Here is a 27,011-nt window from a genome sequence, read left to right on the forward strand (position 1 = left end):
TTTTTAGGATAGGAGTATATGAATGCAAAAGCAGAAATATATTTGTGAACAAAATAAAATTCCATGAAATGTTTTAAACTAAGTAAAATTCTTACTATTTATATTTGCTCAGATCACCCAAGACACTACTGTTCTTAGCTTCTATTCCTCTCAGCTTCCTTTCAACTCAGAATCTGTGATCCTTTGGTATGATCATCTCTTACTTATTGGGACATAGCTCAAGATCAAATTTTGAAAAGGTGAAAATGATAGGTGTTTTTCTTTGTTTTTAAAGTATTTAGGTAAATAAATATCATGGAATTTTATTCTTATAAAAGCACTGCTCTTTCTATTATCACTTTTCTCACCCCCACAAAAAGCATGGAGTCCTGTTTCACTGCTAAAGTCTAATCTACAAGAAAAGGAGTAAACAAATTACAGGCCCTACATACTCTAGGGAAATTCTAAACAAACCTCCTGTGAGCCTTGGCCCTTGTTAGGAAAAGGGAAGGCCTAGGGATTAAAAGTTCAATATAATTTATAATTCAATCATTGGAACTATACAAAATAGTTCTTCCTACTGCTAGAAGGTTTTATTGAGGATAGGTAAACAGGAATTTTCAGCATGTGAGAATTATAAGTGCATTTGTCTCAGGAATACATTCTTTTTCTCTATCTCTGGGGACATTGGTATTTTTCCCATCCCAATTTATAACATGAGTTGAAATGAACATTGAATCGTGTTCTAGATGTAAAATTGAAAAAAATTAGCTATATATAATAATTCACATTCATGTAATATTTTAAAGTTCTAAAATATTTCCTTCTAACAGTCCCTTGAAGTACCATAGTTCAAATATTGTCTCCATTTTGCAGATGAAGAAACTGATACCCAGAGAAGTGAATGGACTTACTCAAGGCCACATGACTATTTAGTGGCAGAGCTCGACTTGAACTCAGGTCTCTTGACACATAGGTTATTGCTTTTCCCACTATATTACAATGTCTGTTTTGCACTGAACTCAGACAAGTTTTGAGGTCATACTTGTTCAGTTGCTTGAGTAGGATGGTAACCATAAATTGCCACTGAAATACAGGGATAGGTATCCTAAAAGTATTTGAGAAAATAATAGTTCTTCCCAAAGTATTATCTGCTTGAATATAAATGGGATGTTTTTATTTATAAAATTTAGTAAATACTTTAACCTTTTTTTTCCAGGAACATGTCGGCCTCCTAACAATTTAAATAGATCTATTTAATACCTGCTATGTATCAAATACCCTTGTAGGAGTTAGAAAACCTCTTGTCCAGCAGATCCCTCTTCCATTTACTGATATTTTTTTCTGATCAATTTTACTGTTTAAATTTGGAACTTTCTTTCCTCTTGGTTGTGTTTCCTCACCCTCTCTTCCTCTATTTCTTTTTTAATCCCCCTCATTGCTCTTCTGATGGATTCTGTGGAAAATCATATTTTTCTTGGTTTTAAAATTGAAATATGGGCTATGCAGCTTTTTTTTGTAGCAAAGAATTGTAAATTGAGGGGATGTCCATCAGGGAATGTCCCATTAGGGAATGACTGAACAAATTGTGGTATATGAATGTGATGGAACACTATTGTTCTATAAGAAATCATGGTGGGGGGGTGCGGCTAGGTGGCACAGTGGATAGAGCACCGGCCCCGGAGTCAGGAGTACCTGAGTTCAAATCTGACCTCAGACACTTAATAATTACCTGGCTGTGTGACCTTGGGCAAGCCACTTAACCCCATTGCCTTGCAAAAAAAAAAAAGAAATCATGAGGGGTGGCATTTCAGAAAAGCCAGGAAAGACTTGCATGGAATTAATGCTGAATGAGATGAGAAGAATCAGAAGAACATTATACACATTACAACAACAAGGGGTGATGAGCAACTATAATGGACTTGTTCATTTCAGCAGCATAATAATCAAAGACAATTTTAAGGAACTTGTGATAGACAATACCATCTGTAATCCAGTGAAGGAACTGTGGAGTTTAAATGAAGACCAAAGTTTATTATCATCAATTTTTAAAAGTTGTCTTATGTATTATATCAGTCTTTTGTTATTCTTAATGTTTTCTTTCTTCCTTTTGGATCTAATTCTTCTCTCACAATACATTCAATTTCAATCTATGTTTAGCATGCTTACAAATGTAAAGCCTTTATCATATTGCTTTCTGGGGGAGGGGGAAGGATGGAAAAAAATTGTAAAACTCAAAAGCTTGCAAAAAAATGATTGGTAAATACCATTGTATGTAGTTGGAAAAACAAAATATGTACATAATAAAAAAAAGAAATATGAGCTATGCATTTTACCACAGCTGCCTTATAGAATTGGTAAATTGAATATTCCCTAAAATTAACTAAAGTAACTTGGGCACATTGGCCATGGCAATGACTCATTGTAGTTAATTCGCAGATGTCTTCTCAGGTATAGTTTTCACATGAAAATAATGTCAGTGTTTCTACATGTTCTACCTGTGCAGTGGCTCTCTGGAGAGTAGAGCATCATTGAAAGCTATTTGAGAAGTCTAATGGAACCAAACCTAATAAAATTGGTCAGTTCTGTCAAGTCTTGATTTCCCCAGCATGATATTACCTAAAACCTCTCTAAGATAGATGATGCCCTTTAGTCTTTATCCTGAAGTTATTTCAAGATTTTAAACTGATCAAAACCTAGCTACAAGTCTCCACTTCGACCATTAGCTTAAATTGAAGTTGTCCAAGAACTCTAATAATCTCCATTATGCACAGAATACTCTTGAATAAAGTTTAATTTAAAGATTTTAGACATCTTAGGTGTTCCTTTGGCTTTCATTCTTATAATTTCACTTTGGATGCTTTTTTTTCCCTTATGACTTTGGGAAAGGTACCTAAGTATTGCTTTGTTTTCTCTTTCAGGATTCCTACCATGGTGCTCAAGGTCTTCTTCCCTTCTTGCTGTTCCTCAGCAGACAGTGGCCTTTTGATAGGCCGGTGGATCCCAGAACAGAACTCTGCTGTTATCTTAGCTGTTGTCCACTTCCCTTTCATCCCTTTCCAAGTAAAGCAGTACCTCTCTGAAATACAGAAGGTGAGCCAGGTAGAAATTGTCGTGCAGGGCACTTGGTGTAACAACAAGCAGGAAAAGGAAGAGAGCCTGGGCAAATTCTTAGATGCCCTGGGCACCATTTTTTCTCATGATCCTTGGCTCCAGCTTAGCAAAGAAAAAGGAAGTAAGTTCTGGAGCTGCCATACCCTTTCCAGACAAGATGGAACCCCCAAAGAGGATCAGATTATTTTGATTTATTATGACCAGCGCAAAGCCATGCTGTCTCAATTGCATCCCCCTGAGATGTCTCTGGATAATCAGCCAGGGGCCATCACTGCTCCTGATGCTTCAAAACTTGAAGCTATATTTGACACAGTGGCAAAAAGTGAGGTGTTGTTCCTGACAGACAGATACGACGATGGGCCCATCAAACTGAGCCACTGGCAGTCAGAGGGTGTGGAGGCCAGCATCATTGTGGAACTAGCAAAGCAGGCATCTGTGCCCGTGTGCATGCTGCTGACATTCTTCCTTTCCCTTATCTCTGGACTTTGTCGGAGCAGGTAAGTAAATAATCATTTCCTCTTTATCATCCTTGCACCAGATTGTGAGGCACCAGAACACAGTGAATGAATGTGTTGATCAATGTGTCTGATGATGCTAATATTCAGATATGTCATCTATATGAAGAAGAAAGGGCTAGAGAGTCAGAAAGTGACACAAGACTTGGTTTATGATAATGGAACAACCACAGAGTGGTACTAGGTAGACATAGAAGGCTAGAGCTCAAAGTCCTAGCACTTTAGGGTACACATTGTCTCTGTGACCATGGACCATGGATGACTCTTTCCTTTTCTGAACCTTGGTTTCCTTCTCTGTGAAATTGTGAGGATAATATTTGCATTGACTACATCATAAGGTGGTTGTGAGGATATGCATTTGCTGTGCATAGTAGGTGATTAGTAAATGCTTCTTCATTCATTCACATAAGTTTTTGGTAGGTCCACTTGCTCATGATCATAGAGTCCTAGAATGGATAGGACTTGAGGTCATAGATTCTGTTGCCAAAAATAAGAGAATGAGGTAAAAGTTACCATACTGGCTCCATGGCCTTAACAATAAGCAGGAGAAGAAGGACCTTCACTGAACCACTCACTTTATAGATGGGGAAACTGAAGCCTGGAATCCTTAAGTGATTTACCAATTTTGGTAAGACTAGACTCAGAGTATACTAAGCCCTAGTCTACTGCTCTTATCACTTTACAACTTTTCTTCCAAAGTTTAGGCATAACTAGTTTCTAGAACATGAGAATACTGATCATATCAAATGATAAATATAAGTTTGAATACAATCTAGATATTTTGGAGTATTCCCCCCAAAAATGTCTTTTGCACTCTGCTACAATCTAAAGCAACACTGGGATTCTGGACTGTACAATTGACAGACAATCTGAAAGCACAGAATTTCCAGGGCACCCAAACCATGATGACTAAAGAGTGAGGTAACATTTCATGTATACCTGGCAGTGACTGTCTGATGTTCTTCATAAGTAGAAGTGGTTTTGAATGTTTACAGTACTTGGCACTGAGAGTATATTCAACATGGTTTCTTTCTCTAGGAGTTTATAATTTAAAATGACTTAAAGTATGTGCCAAATACAGCAAATGTTTATCATTTCAGTGAGCCATGCCTCTTAGGAAGAATCTTAAGGAAAACATACTATAGAAAACTTATTCTCTTGTTCCTATATTACTATTTCCCATTTAGGGATTGGAGTTTGACTTTCCTGCTATTAAAGGTGAATTTGATTTTTATTTGTGAGGTCAACACCAATTCATGAATGCAATTTCTCAAAACAGTTCCTTTTCGTCATTTAACATACATTTTAAAGCACATATTATGTCTACTGTGGCTTAGTACTCAAGATCTCAGGGTTGATATAGGAATAATTAACAGCTTAGACCTTCAAGGAGCTTGCCATATTGTGTAGGGAGGAAGAAGGATTGGGGTAGGTATACAAACATATATATACATATACATGTTTGTCTTTGTATGTAAAGAGGATTGTTAAGTACTCTGAAATTAGATGGAGAGATAACTTCTGACTGAGAAACTCAGCAAAGATTTCTTGGAGGATACAGCATTTAAGTTGGACCTTCAAGGATGGGTAGGATTGCAGCAGGCATATTTGAAGAAAGCATTTGAGGAATACATATAAGACCCAAAAGTCAGAGGTAAGGAGGTAAAACATGTACATGTCTAGAAGATAGTGATTATAATAGTTTGACTGGAGCATAAAGTATGTAAAGGGGCGAGGAGTGAAAAATCTAGAAAGGCAAATTGGAGTTAAGACTTTAATAGAACAACAGATAGTTCTGGCAGTGTCTTCTTGTACCCAAAGTAGGATTTTTCAGGCAATCAAAAGGAATAATTTAACAATGTTTACAGTGGAAATAAAAAAAAATAGTGGAAATAAATTGGAAAAGAAAATTCAGGGCGATGTATGCATGCATACAATTTTAAAATATTCTAATAATGAGAACTATCATGTTGATGGTGAACTTTCCTAGGGAAGATACAGAAGTGACTTTCATTAGAACATTTTAATCAAGGGGAATCAGAAAGTCCAGGAAGAAATATAGATAATTTCCAAGTACTCCTAATGACTAGATCTGACAAAAATGCACCTGGCACCATCTGGTGGAAAACAGTTGTAATTGCAGAGTATTTTCAACAAGTCCCTTTGGGATAGACTAAATTGTATGATTAACATAGCTTGCATCCAATTGAAAATAATCTTTCTAACCAGCCTTTACCAGCATGCCTGCCATGAGCCAATGTCAGACCAGCAGAGAGTGCAGAAGATGACTGATAAGAGTTTTCTAGACTTTTTCTAGACCTCCCAAGGAGGTCATACCCACTATCATATCAGTCTTGGAGAGTTGCCTGTGTCACTGAAAGCTTACATGATTTAAACATGGTTGTACAATCAATGTGTGTGAGAATAGGATCTTGAATTCAGGGCTTTCTTAGTAAGGGTCAGTTCTTTATCCATGTCACCACATTGCCACCTGGATTAAACTCTGAACTCTTTTTTGAGTAATTATAGATCTTAGGTTTTTCAACATTCCACAATTTGATTCAATCAAGACAATATGATCCACAAATAAGCAAGTAGAAAAAAAAATTGCCTTCTTCACAAATAAGCAAGTAGCATAGCACCCTAGGTGGCATGGTGGATGGAGGCCTAGAATCAGGAAATCTGATTTCAATCCTACCTCAGACAATTGCTAGCTATGTGACCTTGGGCAAGACATTTAACCTCTGTCTCAGTTTTCTGAGCTTTACAGCTCAGAAATGGGGATAGTAGTAGCACCCACATCCCAGACTTGTTGAGAGGATCAAGTGATATACTGGAAAAGGACTTTGCCCAGTGCCTGGCATTTGTTTCCTTCCTTCTCTGGGGAATAGGGGAGGTAGGGCAACAAGAGATATCATCTACCAGACAAGTCAAACCTCCATCTCCCCTCAAGTCCTGAGACAACCAACCCATCACCAAGGACAGAAATAATTGCGGAGAGGGGCCCTTGCTCACTACCACCAGCAACAACTGCTGACCAACTACTGCTAATGGTCAGAGAAGCTCAAGAACTCTGGGAGTAACAGCACTCTCCAGACTGCCCATCTGACTTTAGCCAGAATTTAGGCAAGCTCCTTCTGTGGAGATGGAGGCAGCCCAAGGAACCTTGAGAAAAGCCATGCTTCCAGCTCAGTGACCCTCCAATGTAACCTGGAAACTGCCCCTGCAGTTGCTGCAGTCAGATACTGTAAACCCAGAAAAGAAAGCTCTTGTCATCAGAGTCCTTGGCACTAGCAGATTGTTCAACATCAGAAACAGATGTAAATTTTATCTGTGGAAATGACATTAAAGAAGAAACATTCCCTTCTCCTTTGCCATGGGATATTTTTTATCTAACTACAACTGCTTTAGACTGTGAGCTCCTTGAGAGTAGGGACTTTATTTTCTATGTGTGCTATCAATGCTAAGCACAGTGCTTTCCACATATACTCAATAAATGTTTTTTTAATTCCTTCATTCACTTGCCTTGGTTATTGTTATTTGTTTTTTCTATTCAAGAGAAAATGATGTTACCCTGACTTAAGAACTGTAAATAGAGAAAAGAGGATGGGTGAAAGCTCTATTGTGAACGTAAAATCAAGAAGACCTGGCAACTAATTGAATGTGAAAAGGCCTTAAGAGACCATCTTTTCTCATGGTTTCATTTTATAGCCAGGGAAATGGAGACTAAAAGAGGGGATGAAATGACCTAGCTAGTGAGGGGCAAAGGTAAAAGTCCAGATCCAGCCCCTGGTACTAACACTTATTACATGATAGGCACTATGTTAAGCTCTGGAGCTACAAGTAAGAGAAAGAGAGGGCACTCAAGGAGCTTACAGTCTAAAGGAGAAGACGACACAAAAAAGAAAATTGAAGATGAGGCTAGGCACCATGGGAGAGGTATGTTGTTCTATGGAGTGGAAACCTAACAGAGCTGCTGATGGAGAATGCTTTCCTTGATATTTGTAGTGAGTAGCTAGTGGAAACCAAGTTATTTCCATTGTAATATCCTTCAAAATTTCATATATTATTTTGGTGTAGGCATGAAAGATAGCTTGCATAACAAGAACCTTGTAAAGTATTTTGTACTACCACACCAAATGTTTCTTTAAGGTCATCAAACAATAAGCACAAAAATATCTTATATTGCAGTAAGGGTATAGTCTCTCATAGATTATTGTTTATGAAAACCTACCTGATCCTTTCCTGGTAAGAGTTACTTTGTTTTTTTTTTCAGAATGCTGAAATTCAGGAATCATTTTCATCATTTATTGTTCATCTATCAATTCCTGACCCTCAAAGAACTTGTAGTCTAAATGGGGTACAAGACTTTGTTACATTAAAAGCTTTATATTATATACACAATGTTTTGTTTATATAAGTGTAATGCACATTGTTGCTCTGAGCTGAGCAAATGTCCCAAATCATTCAAATATTCAGTGATCATGGATATGAGTGTACCTTTTTTATTTCATAATTTCATCTTTCCTGGTTTCTTTGGTAAATTAAACTTTTTAACATCTGAGGAAAAACAATTTTCTTTTGGTTTGGTGTGTATTGAATGAGTCCATTAGTAAATGTTGAATATTAATTCATTTTAACCATGTACTTGTTAATTATAATACCAAGAATGCAATCGGATTAATTTTCACATATCTTATGGAGGCCATTTCATTTAATTATCTATCCTTCTTATATAATAATAATAATAATAATAATAATAACAACAACTTATATAGAGCCTTACCACCTACAGTGTATTCTCATGTACATTATCCTACCTCATTTTAGCCTCATAATATATCAGTGAGAGAGGTAGGAATTATTACCATTTTATAGATGAATGAGGAAATCAAGGATCAGAGAGGAGGAGTTTGCCCATGTGACAGTAATGAAACTAAACCAAGATCTTCTGGTCCTGAGTTCAAGAGCAGTCTCTGCTCACTATAAATATGAAGATAATGATATATATACACCTTATTTAACTGATCATCTCAGGATAGTTGTAGTAAGACCAAAGCTTATTAAGGAAATGTGGCAAGGAATAAAGAGGACTATGCATGGGAGGAGGTGAACATCTTTAAGCTAACTCTAGAGGACCTGAATCCTAGTGGAACTGGGTAGGGGATTCCAATCTATGCAGTTTACATTTTTATACAAATTTTTCTTGGAAATGATTCAGAGCAACCAGTATTATACAGAAACCTTTAAAATCTGCCCAGATTTAAGACCTCTTTCTTCCTGAGTTTTTAAATTCAGGCAGTTGGGGGCGGCTAGGTGGTGTAAGTGGAGTCCTGGAGTCAGGAGTACTTGGGTTCAAATCCGTCTCAGACACTTAATAATTACCTAGCTGTGTGGCCTTGGGCAAGCCACTTAACCCCATTTGCCTTGCAAAAACCTAAAAAAAAAAGGCAGTGCTGCCAACTGCCTGGATTTATTTATTTATTTTTTAGAAATTTTAGAAATACTGGATAGTAAAAACAAGCCAACAGTTTTGCTTTCTCCTCTTGAGAAACCATCTTTTCTGTATAACAATCAAATGTTTGTCAAAATAGCTGATTGAGGGGGCGGCTAGGTGGCACAGTGGATAGAGCACTGGCCCTGGAGTCAGGAGTACCTGGGTTCAAATCCGGTCTCAGACACTTAATAATTACCTAGCTGTGTGGCCTTGGGCAAGCCACTTAACCCTATTTGCCTTGCAAAAAAAAAAAAACAAAAACTTAAGAAGTCTTGCCTCATCCAGTAAGTTTTATAGAGGAGAACTTTTCTGAATATTATAGGGGGTAATAGGTGAAAACTCAAGGTTAGCTCTGATGATAGAATAATCTTGACCATTTCCCTTCCTGAACCTAGAGAACATTTTTGATCTTTGAAGGCTGTTTAGAAGTTGGTTTTTGGGGAGATGGAACTGAAGAAGATTGGTTTGGGTTACTATTACAAAGTGAAGTTGATGGGCCAACTGGGATCAGGTGCCTGGTCCTTAACAGATACTGCTAACTAGCTTTGGTTATTGCCTAGAACTGTATCTAGCCCTCTTGGGTAGTTCTGAAAGTAATCAAGTCCTAATAGCACTCCTGTAGGCCTCTGCTCCTGCTTTTCCACTTGGTGCAGTTGACCTGCAGTGGGCTCATTGTGGTGAGTGCTAATATTTGGGGACCTCAGATTATTGTATAAAACAGAAACAGCTTCCCACTTGTAAGATTACTTAAACATTCCTTCCATTACTGGATGCTTTTAAGGAGCTCATGGACCTGTGATAGAGCAGTTCTCCTTCCCTACTTAAAAATTCAGGCTAAATGGAATTATGTAGTGTCAGTGCTGATGTGCTGTTCTTTTTTTAGTTCAGAAATGTCTTTTTCTATTTTATTTCTGCAGAATATTTAAGTTTTGGCCTTTATCCTTCATATGGAGCAAACTCTCAACTTGTGAACAGGTTGGCTATCGACTGGAACATCTCATATTTGTCTTTAGCAACCAAAAAGCAGAGAACCAGACCCAGCTGATGAGGTACAGTATTCTTATTTTCCATCACCTTGAGAAATAGCTTTTCTCTTAGGGCAATTTGGGGTTTTCACTAATAGTAAAGACTCTTTGGCATAGAGGAGTTATCACTCTAGTTGCCCCTTACAGCATTCTCAGCAGCCTACTTTTGTCCTGATAAGTAATTTCCACCTAAAGTTCTTTTAAAGAGTCCTTCAAGAGGGTGGTGCAGTGGGAAAGGGTGCTTTCTGCCTTGGGATCTAAGACCCTACTTTGAATCCTACTCTGCTTCTTGATGCCTATGCCACCCCTAGGCAGATTTCTCTGGCGAATAATTCATGACTTCACAGTGTTTTATATTGCAAGCCCCTGTAAATATGTAAATTGTTATTGTAGTTGAGACAAATTCTTCTGTGTAGGTATTTTAACTGCTACTTCAGACCAACTTAAGACCAAGTTCCACCTTTCATAGAACTTTGCAATAGGAGATCATCTAGCCTAAACCCCCTAAGTCCAGAGGGATGGAAGTGATTGACCCATTTGCCCAAGATCAGCAAGGTAGCAAGGAACAGAGCTTGGGTCTTCCCACTCTAAATAATACCTCTCCTCACTATATACCACTGTCTTACTTTTCTACCTTCTCACAGGAAAGCCAACATCTTTGTTTCACTCCTTCTTGACGTGACTCTGGGGATCATACTGCTGTCCTGGTTATATAGGAAGAATCGGATTGGTCAGTTGGCCGAAGCTCTCATCCCAGTGGCAGATGTGAGTTAAGTTGAAATTCTTTCCCTTAAAAGCCCAATATACAACCAGGTGATGTAGTGGGTAGAGCACTGGCCTTGGATTCAGGAGGATGAAAGTTCAAATCCAGCCTCAGATACTTGATACTTATTAGCAGTGTGACCTTGAACAAATCATTTAACCCTGATTACCTTGCATACAGGGTCATCTCCAGTCTTCCTGATTCATATCTGGCCACTGGACCCAGATGACTCCAGAGGAGAAAGTGAGGATGGGGTCTTAGCACAGCACCCCCCTCCCAAGTCAAATCTAATTCAGGTGCTTGTCTTGATATCACCTTCCTGATGTCTTCTTTGAGGACAAAGGACAAGCATCATGACTGAGCCAGGAGCTGGTTTATCTTTCTTCCTACCTTTAAAGGGAAAAGCTCTTTCTACTTAAATTTGTTTTTATTATTCAGAACTATAACAATGCCTTGTATGGGTGCTTCAGAAAGATTTGTGGGCTAGTTGATTTCCCCAAAGTTCACCAGATGTCATTGAATACTTAAAAGCTATTTCAGGGGAAGCTAGGTGGCTCAGTGGATAAAGCATCGGCCCTGCAGTCAGGAGGACCTGAGTTTAAACCCAGCCTCAGACAATTAATAATTACCTAGCTGTGTGACCTTGGGCAATTCACTTAACCCCATTGCCATAAATAAAAAAATTTTAAAAAAGCTATCTCAGATGCTGAAGGGGGGTGCAGAGGACAGTAGCAGTACTCTTACTACAACATGGATTCTTTGTTTTGGCCTAATTATACTCAAAAATTCAAAATACTATTACTTTTGAATAAAAGGAATTGTTCTTCACTGCTGCTTCTATTGAAAGGTAAAGTGATTATAAAAACAGGGACAGATTTCATAATAAAACAGTAAATGTTTTAAAATCTTAAGTGTATTCAGTAGTTAACAACAATTTGTTCAAGGCAATTAAAAAAGACTTGGAAAAACGTTTTTATAGCTTAAGAAATAAATCTATACAGTCATCTTACTCGTGTGAGAGAACTTGAAAAAAAGTTCAGAAGAAATAAAATATTTGACTTTCATTTCCAATTCTAACCCTGATTTGTGCCTGTCCTTAAAGACCGTATTTCGATTTTAAAACCAGATTTGTTTATGCCACTTATTGAAGGGGATATCCAATTTAGAAATATTTTGACCAAAGGATAACTGTTGGATAAAACAAAGTTAATATTCTCTTTCATTTGATCATATGTTACTACCTTCTGTTACTAGCCCATTATTACTATTTCTGATTTCTGAAAGGACAAGTAAACTCCCTGCCCTGATCTGATTCCTCTTATAATAACTTTAGAAACAGCAGGTTTTTGGCTAGAACTCATTATATAAGCATGGTAAAAAGAAATCTTCCATCTGCCTAGCTCCATGGACAGATGGACACACAGTACTCAAAGGGCACTGGACCTTGTCACCTACTTTTTAGATCTGTGGTTTTTAAATAGATCTCATTTTATGTTTCCATCTCTTCCATTTTCTTTTTCAGGGTGTCTACTGTTTTGTTAAAAATTTCCACTTTCTGCCCTAAACCATTGATCCTCTTCTCAAATTCTTTAAGAGCTATAATTTTGGTCATTATCCTTCCCTTTAATTTTTAAAAATTAGCTATTCTAGGGGTTCTTGTGGTTATTCTACTCTCCTTAAAAATGTTTTTATTATGAAATCCATAATCATTAATATTTATTTCAACATAAAAAAAGAAAGTCTTATAAGAAATTGTTACTTCTATGCAACTTGTTTTTTACATTGGCTATCAAATTTTTTAAAGTGGAAACAATTACCATTTATCTGCCATTCTGAATGTTTTTTTATTTTTTTCTATATATTTATAAAATTTTTATTGATGCTCTTTGTTTTAAAAGTTTTTTGCAACTCTAGCACCATCTATTAACTCATACTCTGAACAGAAACTCTCCATTATAATATGTATAATCAAGCAAAATAAATTAATTCATTGCCCATATCTGAAAATGCATTACCCCAGTCTATGACTTTTCTGTCCAGAAGAAGGATTAAGATCACTGTTTCCTTTTTTTTTAGCTTTTTTTTTTTGCAAGGCAAACGGGATTAAGTGGCTCGCCCAAGGCCACACAGCTAGGTAATTATTAAGTGTCTGAGAGTGGATTTGAACCCAGGTACTCCACTCCAGGGCCGGTGCTTTATCCACTGCGCCACCTAGCTCCCCCAAGATCACTGTTTTCATTAGAGTTTTGAAGTTTTTCAAAGTTGTTGTGTTTCTAATATTGTTTAATCTTGTGGTTTTCATGTAAACTGCTTTTCTAGATCTGTTCTTTTCACTTGACATCAGTTATTATGTGTCCCTAAATTTCTCTGAATCCATCATTTTTTGGTGTCTTAAAACAAAATAATATTTTCTTACATTCATATGTTATAATTTGTCTAGTCATTTTCCAATGGATGGTTAGCCTCTTTGTTTCCATTTCTTTACTACAATAAAGATTCTGCTACAAATACTTTTGTAAGAATTGATCCTTTAGGGGCAGCTAGGTGGCGCAGTGGATAAAGCACCGGCCCTGGAGTGAGGAGTACCTGGGTTCAAATCCACTCTCAGACACTTAATAATTACCTAGCTGTGTGGCCTTGGGCGAGCCACTTAACCCCATTGCCTTGAAAAATCTAAAAACAAAAACAAAAACAAAAAAAACAAATCAAGAGCTAGCTGTCTTATTGAGGAATATATGCTCTTGTTTTTGTGCTTGTATCAATTCCAAAGTATTTTGGCTATCAAACTTTATAGGGAAATTTGCTGCAAAGATTTTTTCCCCTCCAAATAACTTTTCCTTCCAGTTACACAGACATTGTTTTTTCTCGTGTAAAAATTTTTCAATTTAATATCTACAAAATTGTCCATTTTGTCCCATACAGTGACTATTATCCCTTATTTGGTTAAGAATTCTAACCTTAGCCAAAGTGATGAAAAGGTATCTGTTCCCCTTTGTATCTATCTTTTTTAAAGATATGACTATTTTTTATTCAGGGTATACATATATATATATTTGGAGTTTTTTATGTTATGTGATATAAGATGCTGGCCTAAAACCTACTATCTGCCTGAGTGCTTTCCAAGTTTCCAAGTTTTCCAAGTTTCTGCCAAATAGGTAGTTCATACTCTATTAGTTGGTAACTGAATTTATTGAACATCTGCTACTCTGTTCAGTTAACACCTGGATCTTATTTATCTAATCTGTTCCATAGATCAACTTTTTTTTTTAAGCAATGCCAAATTGTTTTTTATGATTATTGCCTTATCGTCATTTAAGATCTGGTCCTTCCCTTAAGAGTCTTGTTTCTGCATATTAATTTTATTATCCTTTCATTTAATTCTTTTAAAAATTCCTTATCAAACCCTTAGAAGTTCCTTAGTAATTTCATTGATATGAAAAAGTAACTAAGTTATTTATGTAATATCATTTTTGTTATATTGTTGTGGTCCAACCATGAAAAATTAGTATTCCTCCAATTGTTTAAGTCTTCCTTTACTTATATAGTTCTTCTCTGAGATTCTTAGTCATAGTTATTACAGTATTATTCTTTCTGGAGATTTCTATCTACATTCTTTTACCCCGTATTATTAAAAGTCTTTTTTGTTTACTCATTTCTTGATCTGTCTCTTGGTTTTCCTTATGAGAATTTCTTTTTTTCCTCCTATTTTTTTAATTTTCTCTTACTTTATTTTGTACATTTCTTGATGTTTTAAGAATTGTGCCTTGAAATGACTTTTGGCTGTCTTTCTAGAAGTCCTAACCTATCTTATTTCTTTTACTTCCCAGTGGAAATAATTTTTTTCCTAATCAACACTCATTTAACCAAACTTATTCTCTGAAGCTTTGCCGAAGTGATCTCATAATTTTGGGGGACTTTATTCTCCTTAAAGGGAAAGTAGAAGACCAGGACTATATTCCTGACTTATTTTATCAGAATATATTGAATTATACAGGTACATATGGTAATCTGTAGTAAAGAAACAAAATTGGAGGTATTGATTCACGAGTTATCTGAAGGGATATGAAAATGCCAAAGATGTGAGGGAGTGGGGGAAAATGGTGACTTAAAGAACATCCATAACTAGCAGTTTATATGCTTATTTTCCCATCTATACAAATTTTTTAGGAGAACAATCTATATAAATGTATAGTGAGGGCATTAGTAAGGAACAAGGCAGCTTTCCAAAAGTGGTATACTATAATTCGTCACATATTTTCTATCATACAGTGGGAAATAGAGAATGTAAGATCCACTATTACTATTGGTTTTTTGCTAATGAATAGGCATTTGAATGCAAGAAGCCTCAGATTTATTCAAGATTCTTTGGAAGTTATAACAAAAAGAATAGAATTTTAAAAATAAAAAAGAATAAAACAAAGCTATAGCAAATAGGAATAGCCTTAGTGACTTAATTTAAAACAGGGAGATATAGTCTTGCCAAATGTATTCTGTGCCCTAGTGAAGGAGATTCAGCATAGAGGAGGAATTTTCTATGGATAATCCCCTTCAGAAATTTTTATTTACAGATGACATCATGCTGGTTGTATGAAATCCTGGAACACTGAAAAACCTCTTGGAAGATATATGTAACCCCTCAAAAGAGTATGCCTTGTCATCTACAGAAGAAGGACCAAGTAGATAAAGACTTATAATATAGTTGGACAGCCTGGAGCTTGTCCCTCAGTGGGTCAGATATTACATATGGATAATCATTTGGGCCTAGATTTAACCTGGAGGAAATAAATTGCATTCAGAATTTGCACAGCTCCTTTAATGAACTCAAACTTCTCTCAGAAATAAAGGTCCATATTTTAAGTTTCAATATAATCTTCTGGTGTGATTCTATGATTGTGAGATAAAGAGCCAAAGAATAAAAATTAATATTACACTGAGATCAGTGGAGAGATACCTGGTGATTACAAGCAGGAACTTTGAAATAACAGAACAAAAGAAAAGGATGAGATCAGGGAAATGTATATAAAAAATAGACTAGGTATGTGATGAGATTAAAGGAGTGATTGGTAGATAGCCAGAGTGCCCTACTTAAATACTCTGGATATCAAAAGAAATGTAAGGAGGTTTTTAGCATGTTGGGAAGACCCTCTGTGGTAAATGGGAGAACATGGATAGGAGTTGCACAGTATACAGACAGCCATGGATAGGTCTTTATGAATATTTGAGAGGTCAGTGTAGCTTTACCCATTTACTCACACAGCCACCATGAAAATGTCTTTTCCTTGCTGTTGTTGAGTTTCCCTATGGTTACTAGGAGTTAGCCATTTTCATCTAAGGATTATGTTTATAGCATTAAATATACTTTGGACCTTTTAAGTACCATGGAATCTTGGTAACTGTAAAGAGTACATTATTTTAATGATGGCACAATGGATAAAACACTGAACTTGGAGTCAGGAGGATGGGAATTTGAATCCAGCCTCAGATATTTGCCACTCACTAGCTGTGTAACCTTGAGCAAGTCCCCTAACTTGGATTGCCTCTCATCCAGGGCCATCTCCAGTCATCCTGATTCATATCTGGCTATTGGACCCAGATGGCTCTGGAAAGTGAAGCTAGTGACTTAGCACAAGCACCCCCTCACTCATATTCAAATCATGTGCTTGTTTTGACTTCCTTGATAGTGTGGTTTTCTTCAAAAATGAAGGATAAAAATCATTATTATTTTAAATGATTTATATTCTTCCTCAATCTCACACTAATTATGCTAGAGTATGAAAGAGGCTCAATATTGGACTGAGCATCAAAAAATATGATTTTAGTTCTAGGTCCACCACAGATTTGATAAAATGGTGCCTCCCATTTTACCTTTAAACTCTTTGTCCCAGCTTCTCCATGGGGACAGTAATATCCATTTTATCTTTACATCTCAAAGATGCTATGAGAATTTATAAAATAATGGTTGGCACTTTGAACTCTTGGAAATAAAAATTCCTGGTGTGGTTATTGCTTGCCTCTTATATCCTCATTCTGAAAGTAAAGGAATTTTGTTGGAATTTAGACTGAATTTTCAGGTTTTCAATGTAATACAAAACAATGTAATACAAAACAATTCAATAATGTGGATGTATTCCCTCTGATAGGCATTCTGTCTTGTTGATTCTGTTTTTCTTCACCTTTATGTTCCTGGAACTAACTTCCCTTTCTCTCATTTAGTTAAAATTATTATTTTGATCTTCTTATTAGAATGATAGAATTCTATAATTGGAAGGGATTTTAAACATCATCTCACTCTAGCCATATTTGATCTGTCCTATCTACAAAATCCCTTACAAATGGTCACCTGACAGTTGTCTGAGAACTTTCAATTTGGGGAAGCTTACTACTTCATGAATCAGCCCATTCCATATTCAGAATGTCCTGTTTGCTAGGAAATTTCTTCTTTATGAGCCCAAAACCTGTGCCTTGACCCCCTAATAACTTCTACTCCTTGGAGACCAAGTACTACATTATTTCCCCTTCCCTTTCTCTAACTGCCCACATGGAAGTCTCTTGTAGGCATCTATAAATAATGCTGGCCATTTCACATTATTCCATATCCCATGTTCATAAAGTAACATAACATGTCGAAAGAAAAAGCCAGTTGACTTTTTAGTAATCCTCAGATTAAATGACCAAATTAAATTCATTTTCAATAGAAGGCACTTTAGATATGTAAAGACTAATTAACAATAGGAACCTGTTGTGTCATTATACACTTCTAAAATTGTCAGTGATTTACAGATCATAGCCTTGGTTTCACAATCTTCTGAACATTCTTTTCTCATTAACTTATCAGTCCTCTTCAGATGAGTAGTTGTCTAGGGGGAATGTTCCTGCTTTGGATAATTCCATTTGACTTCAATATCCTGATATAGCACTGATCTCACAGGGTTGTTATAAGAATAAAGTGAGATGACATAGGTAAAATGCACTTATATCATATGAACTATTATTATTCTTAGTGAGGCACTTTCTCCCTATTCTCTACTGTCTTTTCATTTTTTAGCAGAGCTAGATCAAGTGTCTGAGTTCAGAGGGCTCATATGTTTTATTCTGTTTCTTCTAAAAAAAAGTAGCAGAGGCTTTGGAGCTCTGGAAGCCCACACTGGGGCAAAAAGGTCTACAGAACAATATGACTGAGATAGTTGGGCATGACCCATACCCAAAATTATAGTGCTTTGTCAGATTTGGGGATTAACTTCTCTAATCACTGCAAAGCTCCCTGGACATCCTTGACAGGAAACCTTTTGACTTCAAAATTGCACAGATATATAAATATTTAATTTTAAAAAGAAAATCTCTTCCTGTTGCCAGGCTCTTATGCTTTAAATATTGCATAAGTTCTATTTATAAAATATGTTCTTTTCTCAGCTGCAAGGGCAAGATTTGTTGGCACAAAGCAGTAGTGCTTTCATGACAGTTACTGATAAGATAAATGTTGGAAGAATTGAGAAACAAGTACTAGACTAGAAAGATGGATTTTTTAGAGGTTGGGAAAATAAAGAGAATGAATATAACTGGTGTTCTAGAATTCCATAAACATCTCTCTGAAATGTTAAGTCACATTCTTCACTTTCTTGTTAAATTTAGCATTAGTGGAAATGCTAAAAATTCAGTTACTATTTTCAAGGATTGTCTTTTTTTCACAAGCTCTTTCCGATGGTTCTCTGGCACTAATTTTCTCTATTACTGACTGGTTTTGGATAAGTTCTCTAGTACTTTTGGACTGATTCTCTGGTACTAGTTTCCTCTCATTAATTAATACTGATCCACCAATAACTAACTTCCCCTATGGTGTGTGTCTAGGGGTCATCCATCATTAGATGGTAGTATAACAGGATTCTAGTACTGGTTCTTAGCATTCCAGGTGGGTGAGGGAGAAAAGATAAGAAAGATATACATACTCATAGGATAAAGAGAGAATATTACTATTCTGATTTCTCTAGGGAGTAGTGGCTATCTTACTCTGCTAACTCTTATTCAAGTTTTTGTTACTAAAAGAAACAACTGGGCTTGATTTCAGATCATTTATCAGGACTGCCAAAAAAAATCTTTGATCCCTTTAGGAATCTGAAGGCAAATAAAGAGTGTGTGTGTGTGTGTGTGTGTGTGTGTGTTTATACACTTATGTTGCAAGCATTCAAATGACTTTGAAAAATTGTCATTATAAGAGGGTTGGGCTATAAAAATAGAAAATGTGTTATTCAGAAGTCAGAGATCTCACATATGCCACTGAAAGGATACTATTCATAAAGTGTTTTTGAAATACTTAGCAAAGATTTATGCATAGCAATCCCCTAGATTCCATTATACAGGTCACTGCCCTACTCATCTCTGAAGTCACAATAAACTTTAGATCAGTTAGGTTTCAAGGAGAGGTATAACAAGACAATGACAACTGGCTAAATGTCTTTTCTGAACTGTTGTATAGAGTCTTTCTGGAGGTCATGGCAACATCAACTTAGTCTTTTTAAATATTCTTTTTTTTATTAAAGATATTATCTGAGTTTTACAATTTTCTCCCAATCTTGCTTCCCTCCCCCCACCCCCCTTTTTAAATATTCTTTACCCATTTGTTGACACAGTTTACCCTGTGTTTGTGGAATATTCTTATTGGAAACTACAGTCAGTCAGCTTCATGAACTATTCATTGTAAGCCAGTTGGGACTGGGGGTGAAAATACCCAGGCAGGATTGCTATAATTGCAGTTGCTATATGTAATAATATATGTAATAAAAGTAATATCACAAACCCATTGTGTATATTCTGCCAATACAGTAGACCTTCCAATTAGCAGGATAGCAATAACTTACAGTTGGTGAGGAGGGGGAGAGTGACTGCAATGAGTGACCTGTTCTCACCAATTGTATTACTATATAATATTTTACAGTAAAAAACAAACTTTTGGATAAAGGTAGCAATGATTTTACTACTAAAACTTTCCTCTAACACTTTAAAGTCTGCCTAAAAGGATTTAAAGGAATGTTGTAAACATGACAGCCCTGTGAGGTGAGAAATGTAAGGATAATTAATCCCTATTTATGGATGAAACAACTGAGATTCAGAAAAGTCAAGTGACTTGCCTAAGTCACACAAGCAGCAGGCTCTTCTAATTCCAAGCCCACCACTCTGTGTATTGTGCCATATTGTCAAGTCTTAAGGCAATCCTACACTTAGTAAGATAAGATAGTTTCAGTCTTACAATTTTTTTTGCCTGGCTGCCTGCTTATTCCTCTCCAGTTTTCTAGAGCCCAAGGCTCTGTCCTAGACCCTCTTATTTTCCTCCTTATTCTCTTGGTGACTCCATTGGTACCTATAGGTTTAATTATCATCTCTATGAAGATGACTCTCAGATTTATATATCCAGAAGGAGTAGTCTGTCTCCTGATTACCAGTCACACATCACCACTTGTCTATTGGATCTTTCAAATTGAACATTCCATAAGCATCTCAAAACCTAAATTCATTAGATTTCTCCAAAACAGCTTTCATCTTTTGAACTTTCCTCTTACTCTCAAGGGCATTACCATCTTTCCAGTTTCTACACTCACTATCATTCTCAACTCCTCCCTCCTTCACACTACATATCTAGTTAGTTGCCAAACCTTGTCATTTCTGTCTAATGTTTTTCTCTTTACTCACACAGCTACTACCCTTGCCTGGCCTATTCCAGTAGCCTCCTGATTATTCTCTCTGTTTCAGACCTCTCCTAACTCCAATCCATCCTTTACACAACCATAAATTGATAGTTTCTAAAGTACAGATCTGATCATGTTATCGAATTCTCCCTCCTTCCCTTCCCCCCAGTCAATAAATTCTAGTGCCTCCTTATCGCTAGAATCACCTATATACTCCCTTGTTTAACATTTAAAATTCTTCTTGATCTGATCCTTCTCAAGCTCACTTTCTCTCTCTCCATATCTATATCCATCTATATCTGTATCTTACTCCTTTCTACATACTCTGTAGTTCAACCTACTTGCTGCCCCTCACCCAGAACATTTCATCTCCCATCTCTGTCTTTTCACTGACCTTTTCCCTATTTCCTTCTTCTTTGCCTCTCTAAAATAGCCTCTGGTTTCCTTCGAGACTAAGTTGAAGGACCTATTTATACAGGAAGTCATTCCTTGCATAAGCTTCTCCCTCCTCCCAGATGCTGGTGCTTTCCCAAGGAAAGTTACCTTCTGTTTCCTGGGGAGATGGCTTGTATGTGCTTAGATTTGCATGTGTTTTCTCCTCCCATAGAGTTTTTGTTTCTTGAGGCCAAGGACTGTTGAATTTTTGTCTTTGTATCTCTAATAGTTAGTATAGAGGTGCTTAAGAAAAAATCATTGATTCAATGATTATTTTTGAATATATAATTAAACTAATAGTAATTCACATTTATGAGACCCTTTCAGCTTGACAAAATGCTTTCTTCACAAAGTAAATATGAAGTGATTTGGTAGGGGATAACTAACAGCTGAGGCAATTGCGAAAGCCCTCTTGTTAGGAGGTAACAACTGAGCCAGGATTTCTTTTTAATTAGTATTTTATTTTTTCCAAGTACATGTAAAGACAATTTTTAACATTCATTTTTTATAAGACTTTGAGTTCCACATTTTTCTCCCTTCCCTTCTCTCTTAAGACAGTAAGCAATTTGATAGAGGCTATACATGTGCAATCATATTAAACATATTTCCATGTTAGTCATGCTGTGAAAGAAGAAGTAGACCAGGGACAGCCAAGTGACAAAGCGGATAGAGCACTGGCCCTGGAGACAGGAGGACCTGAGTTCAAATGCAGTTCAGACACCTAATACTTACCTAGCTGGTAACCATAGGCAAGTCACTTAACCCCACTGCCTTGCAAAAAACAAAAACAAAAAAAGGAGAAATAAACCAAAAGGAAAACCTATGATTAAAACAAAGTGATAGTAGTTTGCTTTGATCTGCATTTAGATCATTTCAGTGAGGGGAGAGACATAAGCTGAGAAATAAATGATGTAACAAACAAAAAAAGAGATTATGTTGTGCATTTATACTTTTTTTGAGGCAAACATTTTTATCATAATTAACTTTTTTTTGTTTTTAAATTAAATAAAAATTTTGTTTTTCCCACTCATATACATACCAATGGTAGTTTTTAACAATCTTTTTTTTTTGCAAGGTTTTGTGTTTTACAGTATTTCTCTCCCCCCTTCCTTTTTCCTCCTGACAGAAAGCAATCTGATAAAGGCTCTACATTTGTAAACATAGATCAAAATTGAGTGTGTTATGAGAGAAGAGTCAGATCCAAAAGGAAGAAAGAAAACATTAGTGATAACATAGTCTTTCCAGGCTTTTCTGAAATCCCATCCCTCATGATTTCTTAGAGAACAATAGTGTTCCATTTACATTCATATACCATAATTTGTTCAGCCATTCCCCAATTGATAGGGATCCCCTCAATTTCCAATTCATTGCCATTACAAAAAGAACTGCTATGAATATTTTTATTCATGTGGGATTTTTACCCTTTTCCATGATCTATTCAGAATACAGACCCAGTAGTGGTATTGCTGGATCAAAGAGTAGTATATTTATGCTTTGTAAGTGAAATGAAAAAGAATTGCACATGTACAGTGAAACATTCCTTTGGTGCTAATGATCAACAAGACAGAATAGAGATTGATGGCCTTCCCAGCCTATTTCACACTTGGATTCAGTTTCTGGATTCCCTCACCTGCTTCTGACTTGCTGTGGACCTTTAGGCAAGTTCTTTAACTTCTGTGTACTGTTTTCCATGGAAGAATAATGTATCTCCTACTTAAGTTTGTGCTGCTATCAATGAAGTCCTCAGAGCTAACCTTTACTAACTAGCTAAACTTTAGATTTAGTATCATTCTCTCCTCTGAGCACTTTGCTTTCTGTTGACAGCATGTGGCCCGGGAACTTCAGGACCTGCTGCAGTGGCTGATGGGAGTTCCTGCTGGTCTGAAAATGAACCGGGCTTTGGACCAGGTGTTGGGTCGATTCTTTCTCTACCACATTCACCTCTGGATTAGTAAGTACAGCTTTTCCTTGTTTTCTATGCTCTGCTATCAAATGATGCCCCAGTGAAAAATGAGAAAGCTCCATCCAGTAACATGGTAAAAAAAAAAAAGAGTCGTAAGAATGAATGAAAATATTTGCTTTGGACCTAGAAATGTGCTCTGTATTAGGAAGACAAAAAAAATGAGAAGTTCCCTGCTCTCCAGGAGCTCGGACTGTAATTTGGGAGACAGCACACATAAAAGAGTTCAGTGACAGAGCCACAAGAAAGACCTGGAAATCCACTGTAGTAATTCAGGGAAGAGTTCCTTTTAGACACACAGAATGATATTTGTCTGGATCCTTTTCTGAGAGGTTATTCAGGTCTACCCATTCTTAATCTAGCTTCTTACATTGTAAGAAAATTACATTGTAATTTTATGATTAGGTTGTGTTAGGCAAGTAAAGAAATGTCCCTTCCCTTGTTGGTGAAACCATAGTGAATATCACAACATATTGCTTTATAACTAATAGTACTTTATGTGGAACTTGCATAAGGTGTTTCAAGCGTGGTGTGCTGACTCAAGCTCTACTGAGTAAGTGTCTTCATGTTTGCTGTTAGGAAAACAAGCTTAAATGAAAGTAGTGGGAGGGAGTTGGTTCACAAATGTGGTCTCCAAGAAACCATTTCCAGGAGAAAGTCAGGTCTTGCTCCACAATACCTAGAAAGGCACAAGTGATTGAATGGTGGTGATTTGTTATAGACTGAAGCCTTGTTCCCTTGGAGTGTGACTTGTGTTACTGCTTTGGATGATTCCAATTTTTAAAACTTCTGCAAGAGAAACAGACCAACTGAAGTCATTCAGACAGATCTTCTAATAAGCAAAATTATTTTTTTCTTCTAGGTTATATTCACTTGTTGTCTCCATTCATTGAAATGATCCTGTGGTATGTAGGTCTTTCAGCCTGCCTGGGTCTGACAGTGGTGTTGTCCATACTTTCAGACATCATTGCCCTCCTCACTTTCCACATCTATTGCTTCTATGTCTATGGAGCCAGGTGGGTACAACTGGTGTAATTATTCCTCCAAGGGACAAGGCATAGACTTTTGACCATACCTACAAGTTCACAACTAAGGAAGTGAAACTCATTTCACACCTTCTCTTCCAAATCCCCTCATTAGTTAAAACTCCCCATAGAGAAGCATAGAGAAGCAGAGAATTTAAAGAAGGAAGACCCAAATCTTAAGCAGTCAGGACAGGATGTGATGTGATCTGGAAAACCCTACTCTACAGCACCATACAGTACTCAGAGTCAGATTGGTACTATGGAAAGAGCATTGTACAAGGAATAAAAGGTTGAATTTGAGGCCTGGAGAGTTAGAACTGGAGGAGACAATAGAGACTAGTTAGTCAAATGGCTTCATTTTTTAGCTAAGAGGTGAAATACTTGCTAGTCATCCATCAGAGCTGGAATCCAATTCTGGTCTTCCTATTCCAAACTTAGTAGTCTTTGCACTATGCCCACTCATTAGTATGACCTCAGGCCCTCTGGGCCACTGCTAACTCAGATTTAAAATGAGGATAGTCATACTTACACAGCCTGCTTCTTAGGAAAAGCACTTTGTAAAATGGAAATGCAAACTTAGTATCAAGATTTCTGGGACTAGAATAGGACAGTTTAATAGGTGGTAAGAATAATTTATTCCTCTGAAAATAACCTGCAAGAGTCAACATGTCATAATGGATAGAGCTGGCTATATGACCTTGGGAAAATCACGTAATCTCTCAGTGTCCTTGATATCTCTCCAGGACTGTAAGTTAAACAGCAGATCTGCACTGGCAGAAAGATTCCTCACAAGAAAACTTCCAACATTAATAAAATCATGTCTTTGATCAAAAATTGATGGGAGAGGGAGAAATATAACCTAATCTTTCTGAGTAACTAATAAAAAAAATATCTACTAATCTAATCATCTTACTGAGCATCTTAGATCACCTTTAGCAAAAATTTCTGTTGTGGAATCCCCAATTTTTCTCAACTCCTAGCACCCATGAGCCCTAGGTGATTGTTATTTGAATTGTTCTTTTCTTCTGTAGATTGTATTGTTTGAAAATCTATGGTTTGTCATCTCTCTGGCGTCTCTTCCGAGGAAAGAAGTGGAATGTCCTGAGACAGCGGGTGGATTCCTGTTCCTATGATTTGGATCAGGTATTAGCAAAAATATACAATTCTTATTCTCCAGTCTTTGGGAATGAATACAATGTAGGCTGCTCTCCTCTGCACTTTTTAGCATGTAGTGTGCTGTCTCAATTCCATCTGATGCCAGTCCTTTGAATTTTACCCATTGTTCAAGACTCAAAGGTGTGTCAGTCTAGGTCATCTTGCCAAGAGATTAGTTTATTTATGTTAGCCAGACAAAACTCTCTATCCCTGCTACTGTCTCAGATGAGCTGCCACTCTTCTCAATCCATCTTTCATTATGTTTTGCAAGCACCATGATAAGATACTCTTTAGTGCTGACACATACAATATTCATCTTACTGGGGTCACTGCCAATGCTTACTCTAAGCATTCATTCATTCAATAACAATTCATTAAACACCTATTATATTCAAAGAAGTCTAGATGCAGTCTCTCTCTGTTTTGTTTTAGAACATTTAGTGTTTGGTGTGGGAATGAGAAATAGTCAAAAAAGAGAGTATTAAATGGGGAGCAGAACGAAGAGAACATTGTTCACATTAACAACAACATTGTGAGCTGATCAGCCTTGATGGATGCAGTTCCTCTCAGCAGTTAAGAGAGCAAGGACAATCTTGGGAGACCTGTTATGGACAATGCTAGCCACATCCAGATGAAGAAAACAAAACAAAATAAAACAAAAAAAAAACAAAACTTCAGAATCTGAATGAACACTATGGTCACTCTTTAAAAATTTCTCTTATGTTATTCCTTTCTTTTTCATGGTTTTCTTTGCTCATACAAAAAATGACTAATCTGAAAATATATGTACAATGTATAATAGCAGACTGTTCCCTGCTGAGGGAAGGAGGTTGGGAAGGGAGGGTAGAAGTAAATTATGTAACATAAATATGCATATATATGTGAATGTTGAAAAATTTTTTATAACATGTAATTGGAAAATAAAATATAAATGGGAGGAGAATTATAAATGAGTGAGAAAATTCAGTGGTGCCCCCTTCTTTTGCCCTATTTCTTACAATAGTAGAGTCTGAATTCATGAAAAGGGTCTTGTTTTCCCTTCCCCTTGTGATGTTTATCATTATGCTCTAGATAAAGACATAATGGTAAAATATGACCAAAATTATATCCACTGGTCATGAAACAGAAGATGATGGTGCTCTCAGCTTGATTCAAGCTAACCATGTCCTGGGGAACCTTCTGAGAAGAATCAGAGCCTTCTCTCAGACTGCCTACAGTTTTCTATACCCTTGTATGGTTTTCTTTTTTTTTTAAATGAAATTTTATTTTATTTTTCCAATTACATACTAGGGTAGTTTTCCAACATTCATCCATTTGCAAATTTATGAGCTGCACATTTTTCTACCACCTTCCTTTCCCTCCCCCGTCCCCATGGTGGCAAACAGTCTGGTAAAAGTTGCCATGTATAGTTTTCTAACCACAGTATTTGACATTGATCCTGCCTTCAACCTAGTAATTTCAAGCAGATCAACCTGTTTGGTTTTTTTTCCCCTCATCTTCTAATATCATTAGGCCATCTTGTTTATTTCCTGTGGTATATATAGTTTCAGAATAAACCACAATGGTTAAGGTAAAGAGTCAGTATGTAGTTTGTAGAAGAATGACAGAAATCTTAAAGAAGCAAAGTTATGAAGGTATTGAGTCATAGCTGAACTCCACTCTTTCCTAAATTAATAATTAACTGCAGCCATGGGTGGAAAGCACAGTCCTAAAAAAAAAAAAAAAAAAGGTTTATTTATCAGGATTTTAAATGTCCCTACAAGAAAGAACTGCTTTATACAGGAAGGCTATGCATCCAAGATAGAACAAAATAACATTGGATATTCTGCATATGTTTGGGAGAAGGAAGGAAATTGAACAGGGGTG

General features: G+C 36.6%; 1 protein-coding gene across 2 annotated transcripts in view; it reads left to right on the plus strand.

The window, feature by feature from the left end:
- The window catches only part of PIGQ (phosphatidylinositol glycan anchor biosynthesis class Q), a 61,270-nt gene that overhangs the window by 19,909 nt on the left and 14,350 nt on the right, over positions 1–27,011 (plus strand). For both annotated transcript variants that reach the window (XM_074197054.1, XM_074197055.1), the window contains exons 2-7: positions 2,901–3,590; positions 10,023–10,154; positions 10,775–10,895; positions 22,830–22,956; positions 23,828–23,981; positions 25,022–25,133. In XM_074197054.1, coding sequence (XP_074053155.1) covers positions 2,911–3,590; positions 10,023–10,154; positions 10,775–10,895; positions 22,830–22,956; positions 23,828–23,981; positions 25,022–25,133 — 1,326 coding nt within the window. In that variant the 5' untranslated portion in view covers positions 2,901–2,910. The remainder of the gene's footprint in view (positions 1–2,900; positions 3,591–10,022; positions 10,155–10,774; positions 10,896–22,829; positions 22,957–23,827; positions 23,982–25,021; positions 25,134–27,011) is intronic.

The sequence above is a fragment of the Macrotis lagotis genome, chromosome 8, assembly GCF_037893015.1.
Source record: "Macrotis lagotis isolate mMagLag1 chromosome 8, bilby.v1.9.chrom.fasta, whole genome shotgun sequence".
Classification (NCBI taxonomy): Eukaryota; Metazoa; Chordata; class Mammalia; order Peramelemorphia; family Peramelidae; genus Macrotis; species Macrotis lagotis.